Source organism: Notechis scutatus, chromosome 2 (genome assembly GCF_049901735.1).
Source record: "Notechis scutatus isolate UNSWTSFEM ecotype Mainland chromosome 2, rNotScu1.2, whole genome shotgun sequence".
NCBI classification, from domain to species: Eukaryota; Metazoa; Chordata; class Lepidosauria; order Squamata; family Elapidae; genus Notechis; species Notechis scutatus.
In genome coordinates this window covers 115,633,003-115,641,222 of record NC_142010.1, presented here as the reverse complement: position 1 = coordinate 115,641,222, position 8,220 = coordinate 115,633,003, and the positions used below count along the sequence as shown (strand labels likewise).

Below are 8,220 nucleotides of genomic sequence, written 5' to 3'. Positions count from 1 at the left end.
ACTAAAAAGAATACCACAACTAGCAGAAAATGGTATGTTATGTTATGGAAACGAAGAAAAGGAAAAAATAGTGCAAAGATTTTATGAGAAACTATATGACCAAGAGACAATACCAGAAAAGAAAGCTCAGCAATATTTACAAAAGGCAGAATTACCAAAAATATCTGATGAAGTAAAGACTATGTTAGATGAGAAAATAACAATGATGGAACTGACAGAAGCAATAAATAGACCAAACACTGGAAAAGCCCCTAGCCTGGATGGGCTACCAGCTGAATTTTATAAGACAACACAGGAATCAATCTTTGTTACAATGCTTGAAGTACTGAATGAGGTTTTGACAAAAAAATAAAGTACTTGACTCATGGACAGAGGCATATGTCACTTATACCAAAAGAAGATACTGAACCTCAACAAATAAAAAATTATAGACCAATATCTTTGCTAAATGCTGACTATAAAATATTCACTTCAATGATGGCAAAGACTTCAAAGATATTTAACTCATTTTATACACTCAGACCAAAATGGATTCCTGCCTAAGAGACAAATAAAAAACAGTGAGAATAATTTTGAATACATTGGAATACTACCAAACTCAGAGAAACAAATGGCATTAGTCTTTTTAGATGCACAGAAAGCGTTTGATAACATGAATTGGCAATTTATGTTGATGCAGTTGGAGGAGATGGGTTTCGCAGATAATTTATTAAAGCAATGAAGGCAATATATAGTAAGCAAATAGCAAGAGTAATGATAAATGGAGAATTGACAGAAAATATTAATATTTAAAAAGGAACTAGACAAGGCTGTCCGCTATCCCAACTGTTGTTTGTATTGACTTTGGAAGTATTGAATAGAAATATTAGGAAAAATGAATAAAGGGAATGAAAATTAAAAAAGAAGAATATAAACTACAAGTTTTTGCAGATGATTTGGTTTTTATACTGGAAGAGCCATTGGAAACAGGGCCTAAATTGATTGGAGAAATAGAGGAATTTGGCGAGGTAGCAGGACTGAAAATAAATAAAGAACAAAGAAAGATGTTGGTGAAAAATATGACAGAAAAACAAAATTAAATATTCAAATTACAAAAAAGTGAAATACTTAGGGATACAAATGACAGCTAGATGCGGAACACTTAAAGAGGACAATTATGATAGATTGGAACAACAGATTGCGATAGACTTGGAAAAATGGAAAAATTTACAGCTATCCTTAACAGGTAGAATAGCCGACACACTGTTGAATGGAAAGATGGTTTTATTTGTTTGTCTTTGTTACAAAATAAAAAACTTTTTTAAAAAAGAATGGGTTACATCTTCATTTAGCACCTGAGAGCAACATTTGCAGGCAAACACTGGGAAAAGTGCCTTCAATTTTGCCCAAGAGACTATTAAAACATGGTAAACATGGTATTTTATAAAAAGGAACATTTATTTATAAATGCATCAGAAGAAATTCCATAATAAGTAACTACAAAGAAACTTAACATAAACTTGAACAGTAGACTTTGAGCAATTCAACTTTTGATTTTGCTCAATACCATTTAGACACTCAAAAAGCCCACATCATCTAATGGCATATAGAACGCAGATCATCTATTTTTTCACGGATCAGATTAGCGTATTTCTCCATCTTGATAATTGTGTGCTTAACTTCTGTTTCCTAGAAGAAAATTAAAAACACACATTCCTATTAATAAATAGGCAGCTATTGAGTTATAGGAAAAAAACTACATAGGGAATCTTACCCCGATGAAGAGAAATGTACTTAAATAATTCACTTTGAGATAGAATTCAGCCAGTAACAAACTGGCCTACACACTGTAGCTAAATTAAGACATAAGATTATGTAGCCATATGACCCCTATAATACAATAGGGAAAGCAGAGTAATTCTAGAAGGAAAGCCACAATAATTTATGATAGCCAAAAATTAAAAGGAGTCTTGTAAGCATCTTTATTACATCTCCTTTACCAAATGCATGACTCAGAACAAGGGCAAAGTTTCAACTACACAAGATACTCCATTACAGGTCTTAAAGTAGCAGTTTTGGAGAAAAAAAACTTTGCCAGCACTATTGAATCAGAGATTGCTGAACGCACATACCGTGTTTCTCATATAACAAGGCCGGGTCTTTCTTTTTTTTTTTGAGCCCCGAAAAAATGGCTAGGCCGTCTTTTCGGGGGTGACTTAATTCCCCCCCCTTGCATCTTCGGGCAGGCGGGCGGCGATGGCTTGGATGTTGACCGCGGCATTGGTGGGACACTTCGTATTGGGGTCAACGCAGGCAGCACCATATCCGGGTGTGCAACAAAAGTACTTCCTAACGGCAAGCCCCCCACCACCATTCCCCCCCATTTCGCATGTTTTAATATAGGCCTTAATTTGGGGGGAGGGGCTTAATTTCATTTCATGCCTATAAAACATGCTGGGACTTCCTATTGGGGGAGGCCGTATTGTTGGAGAAACAGGGTATGTCAAAAGGCTTCAAGCTAGCTCAGGATGTCTCAACAAATACAGTAGACTTTAATACAACACAATTTTATTCCTTATTACACAATTTCGTATTATGCAATAAGAAACGTATAAACTATATTGCATGCAACCTATATCCGAGTAACCCGTCTGTCTCCTCCTCCTCCCCCCATTCCCTGCTTTGTCCCAATTTAATTCTTGTATCAATTTGGCATTTCATGCATCTGATGAAATGAGTTGAAGTTCACTCTTTAATAAAATGTGTTAATCTGAAAAGGTACTACCAAATTCCTGCACAGTGATGAGACTACTCAAGCTACGTTAATGGTTCCTTGCAAGTTATACTCACAATCAAATTGTTCATCCTCTCTTTACGAAGTTTCATAAATTCCTGTATTGTCAGGTCACAAATGTCTTTCTTTAGAGCAAGAAATGCACACTTGGGAGAGTGTTTACGGTGCTCTTCCCTAGAAATTTGAAATACAAGTCATAATGATGCAATGGATTTTTAAAGGCAATTAATTAGCAAGCATACTGCATGTGAAGAATGCCTTCCTAATTTGGATCTCATGCCGCCCCCTCCCCAAACGCAACCTTTCTGTCCACCCATTTACTATTAAACGACTATTTTCCTCCAAACCTGTACATATGTCAGGTGGGGAAACTCTGCTCTTGGTCCCTTGGGAAATTGACTTGCATCTTGGAGCTAGAAATAGGACTTTTGGCAGCCAGATTATCAGGAATTCTTTCTGAGTGTGTATGGCTGCCTTCCCTTCTATCTTATGTTCCATTTCTACATTTGTAGAGTAACAATTGCTCTAGGACCAGACTATCCTTTTAAATGAACTGTTTTAACTGTTCTTTGAATTCTTATGGAAAGAATAGAATAAATAACAATCTTCCCGGGGCACTGTTGCAACCATAAAACCTATGTTTATAACTGGATAAAATGTATAACACTTTTGGAAGAGGCTCAGGCAAGCTTACGCAGAAAGCTATTATATATGACAATGATGCGGTCAGAAGACTGGAACATTTCTTGTGTTCCCATCTATGAACTGGATTAAATCAGGGGCCGAGACCCCAGAGTTCCTCTCACTGTTCCCAAGGGGCCATCACCATGGTGCATTTTGAAGCAACAGCTCCCAAGGGCTGGTTGCCTTTCTGATTACTTTGTTTCTGTGGCTGAAGCATAGAAAGTAGTGACATACACTTTGTCATGACTCATCACCCATTATCCCAACCTAGCTAGCTCTAGAGCAGCGGTCGCCAACTGGTGGGCTGCAAGAAAATTTTGGTGGGCCGCAGAGAAATCTCACCCCGAGCACCCCATGCAAGCAATTAATCTAGGCTGCGCAGAAACACAAGGACCACAGGAACCCTCCCCGCCCACTCACTCCTTACCCGGCAAACTTGCCTGCTAAATTGCTATTTTTCCTTTTTCCGACCATCATCTGTTCTGTTGTGCTGGGAGATTTAGATTAGCTAAGAAGCAGGAAATTGTTGGATTTCTTGCTTTTTAGCTTGTCTTTAGATCTTCGGCTCTGCTTTTAAGCACAGCCGAACCTCCCTTAGGACTGAAGGTTCTATTATTCAGTGCAAACTCACGGCAAGCAAATTTGAGAGACTGAGCTAGCCAATGGCAGATAGATAGATCACTGAATGATTCTGTGAGCAACTCAATCTGCCTGCCTGCTTTGCCTGATTTTGGGTAAAAGTTGCTCTTTTATTTTTATATAAAAAATTCAATATTTACATACATGGTGTGTTGTGAGTTAATTTTGTGAGTTTGCTTGCAAGCAAATTTTATGTGACAGACTGAGCTAGCCAATGGCAGATAGCTAGATCTCTGAATGAATCTGTGATTCTGTGAGCAACTCAATCTGCCTGCCTGCTTTGCCTGGTTTTGGGTAAAAGTTGCTCTTTTTTAATAAAAAAATTCAATATTTATATATTTATAATATTTACATACAAGCCATGCCCAGCCAGACACATGACCATCAAGCCACACCCACAAATTAGGCCATGCCCACAGAACTGGTTAGTGGTTCCTAGGATTTAAAATTATGAGTTTGGTGGTCCCTGAGGTCCAAAAGGTTGGTGACCCCTGCTCTAGAGAAAGCCTAATATCTGCATTCTCTTTTTTGGTCAAATTGATTTCGAAACAGCTTACATGTTTTCAAAAAGCTCAGAAAATATACTTTTATGCAAGCCTTTTCTGGGTCTTGCCAATTTAGGCCTTTCATGAAAAAACAGATGTTGCACATGAATTTAGGGTCAGCTGACAGGATATATAGAAACCCTTACAAACATCCCTCTAGATATTCTAGAGTTTTCTGGACTGTGTAAATTCATAGTCAAGATTCCAGGTTACTTCAGTGAAAGAAGGGGGAAAAGCTTGACTGCAAACCCTCCACTCAAAAAGGGAAGCCAGCTGTACTGACTGCAAAGTATTAGCTAATCATGTTAACAATTATTGTCAGCCATACAACTAATAATCAGATAGAGATGTTGAACCCGCCTTTGACAGGTGGCTTAATTTGCTTTGGTGTGGCTTTAACAGTACTATGGAAAAAGAGTGGACAACATAATAAATTATTAATATCTAGTACAATTCTATCATTGCCTCTATTATCCTTAATTATAGCAATGAAATACAATGTTTTGCAAGATCACCTAAGTATATTTGTTGAGCTTTCTTTCCTAAAACTCATTTGGCATCATTAAAAGTCTTAGGATAATAATTCCCAAGTACTTACATGGGATCATCATCAGGTTCCCATCCCTCTAATTCTTTAAAGCATATAAAACATTGTGCCACATCAGAAGCATTTTCAATAGGACAGTGAATGAACCCAGCTTCAGCCATCTGATTTGGGAAAGGGGGAAGAGACAGAGCAAGACAAATGAGAAAAAGTATTCAACAGAGTTATACATTTCAGGTTACACATCTTATTTCTGAAATTGGAGGGGCTGCCATTGAAAAACGATTTCACTACAAGTCTCGATTCTAAATAACTTCTGAATCTACCCTGTTACAAATATATGAGAAGAACAGGAAAGGAATAGTAATATTTTATGTGTACAGTTTTATTTCAAATTTCTAAGATTAGCTAATACACATACATAAAACTATTCAAATAGGAAGCAAGATAAATAAAATAAATTAAAAAATTTAAGAGCACACTTTTAAAATGTCCCATAACAGGTTAGCATTGTGATTAGCCTGTATCAATTCACTGAAATATATAGACCTCTTCACTGAAGGTTATGGACTATAATCAAACACTCTAGTCCAATACAATTGTGAACTGATGCTTTTTGACTTCCTGGTTTAGGAGAGAACTAATGCTTGGGTCTCACCATTCCTAATCATGCATCTTAGCCACTACTGGTTCTCATTATTTCATTATACACGGCTACATATTTTAGACCAGTGGTCCCCAACCTTTTTTGACACTAGGGATCAGTTTTGTGGGAGACAATTTTTCCATGGACGGGTGGGGGGGAGAGATGGTTTCAGTTTTGCTTGCTCTTCATGCCATTCACCTCCAGCTGTGCACCCCAGTCCCTAACAGGCCACAGACTGGTACCAGTCCATGCCCTGGAAGTTGGGAACCTTCATTTTAGACCTATAATTTCTAAAGTGATTCAAAATTGGCTAGAAATATTAAGTCTATTGCAGTAAAGCCAGAAAAGATATCGTGGTTGCTTAAAGATTAATAATATTATATTAAAAGCTTTCATAGATTATGCTCCACTTCATCATATGCATGCAACTGACAAAGAACTGTCAATGATAGTAATAGTTTACAGATAGTCCTCAACTTTTGGCCACAATTGAACCCAAATTTTATGTTACTAATTAAGACAGTTGTTAAGTGAAATTTGCCCCATTTTACAACTTTTTTTGCCTTGGTTGTTAAGTGAAAATCACTATAGTTGTTAAATTAGTAACATGGTTGTTAAGTGAATATGGCTTCCCCATTGACTTTGCTTACCAGAAAGTCACAAAAGATGATCCTATGATTCCAGGAGAGTTTAAGTCATAAATACATGCCAGTTGCTAAGCATCTGTGTGAATTTTGATCACATGACCATAGGGATGCTGCAACAGTCATGAATGTGAATTTTAGAGAGGTTGTTCCAAAGGTGCCTTTTCAAGTCAGAGTTGAAGAAGCTTCTCAAGAAGCAAAACATCTTCAAAGAAAAACCAGAAAGTCCAGTTGCTTTTTGAAAAAGCACCTTTGGGACAATCATGACCTGGATGACTGAGAATCTCCACAGACATTTAGAGAGGTTAGAATATATTTGTACCGATAACTGCTGTTAAGAATATTGGGTGCCACTTTGCATTTTTTCCTTTCTCTTCTATTTTTTTCCCTTTTCTTGCACCTGTTAATTTTTTGATTTCTTCCCCCCTTATTTTCTATTAGTTTGTGTTAGCCTTTATCTTCTGGTTTAAAAGGTTTAATAAAAATTATACATAAAAGTATAGTATGTTACTATTTTTGGTAGTTCTGATTAGTCTTTCTGATTTAGACTGAATATGTTTTTATAATTTGCCTGTTGATAAGGAAGGACATATGGGAATATCTTTTTAACTGAAATATTAGATAAAGTATTGAATTACTGAAGTTGTTTATACCTGTCTGGAGGAGGGGGAGTCATCTTTTATATACTGTTGGTTGTTTTGTCCTTTTTTTATCTCTTTGCATTTTTTCTTTTTTTATATTTTTTTAGTTTGTATCAGGAGAATCTATGCAATCCCAGACAAGTGGCTGTCCAGTCTCTTCTTAAAAACTTCCAGTGAGGAGCACCGACCACTTCTGAAGGCAAACTGTTTCACTGGTTAATTGTCCTCACTGTTAGGAAGTTTCTCCTTCATTCTTAATTAATTCTTAATTGCTTCTCTCTTTGATCAGTTTCCATCCATTGTTTGTTGTCCTGCCCTCTGGTGCTTTTGGAGAATAATTTGACCACCTATTTTGTGGAAGCCCCTCCAATACTGGAATACTTCTATCATGTCAACCCTAATTCTTACTTTCTTTAGACTAGCCAAACCCAAATCCTGCAACCGTTCTTCATGTATTTTAGTCTCCAGGCCTTTGGTCATCTTAGTTGCTCTTTGAACTTTCTCCAAAGTCTCAACATCTTTTTTTTTTTTTTTGTAGTTAGTGCAGCATTCCGGGTGTGGTCTTAGTAGGGTTTTTATAAAGCGGCACTCATATTTCGCGTGATCTTAATTCCTACAAGATGTGCTTAAAGCCCATTAAACAGAAGAGTCACTTCCAAGGAAAACAAGTCTCCCACCCCCGAGAGAAGAGGGACCCCCGGGAGGGCTTGGGAGAAACGAGCCCCTCACCCTGTCCGCAGTGCAGGAACAGTCGGAGACGAAGGGCCACTCAGTAAACGTGGCGAGACGGTTCTCTTTCAAGTACAACTCGAGGCCCGGCGGGACCCGCAGTTTTGCTTCCCCGAGAAACATGATGGTTGCCGGCGCTTTCAAACTGCAGCGGGAAAGGAGAAAAACAAAAAAACAAAAAAAAAAGGCTTCCCGGGGCATGACGGGAAATTGACTGAGCGTTGGCGTCGTGTATGCCACGCCCCCGTGAGCGCTGAACATGCTGGGAAGCGTAGTTCTTATTACGATCGCCATGAGCAAAGAACGACCTTTGTTTTACAATTTAAAAAGCGCTTCTATATCGGCAACACCTTTTAGAAAAATGGCCCTTTAAAC

General features: G+C 37.7%; 1 protein-coding gene across 1 annotated transcript; it reads right to left on the bottom strand.

Annotated features, from left to right (window-relative positions):
• Window positions 1-1,245: 1,245 nt before the first annotated feature.
• BIRC5 (baculoviral IAP repeat containing 5) lies at window positions 1,246-8,156 on the bottom strand. Its single transcript, XM_026667221.2, has 4 exons — window positions 7,846-8,156; window positions 5,240-5,349; window positions 2,830-2,947; window positions 1,246-1,668 (listed from the first exon to the last, which is right to left on the bottom strand). Exons 1-4 carry the CDS (start codon window positions 8,137-8,139, stop codon window positions 1,576-1,578), a joined length of 615 nt encoding a protein of 204 aa, XP_026523006.2. The 5' UTR covers window positions 8,140-8,156; the 3' UTR covers window positions 1,246-1,575.
• Between the last annotated feature and the right edge of the window lie 64 nt (window positions 8,157-8,220).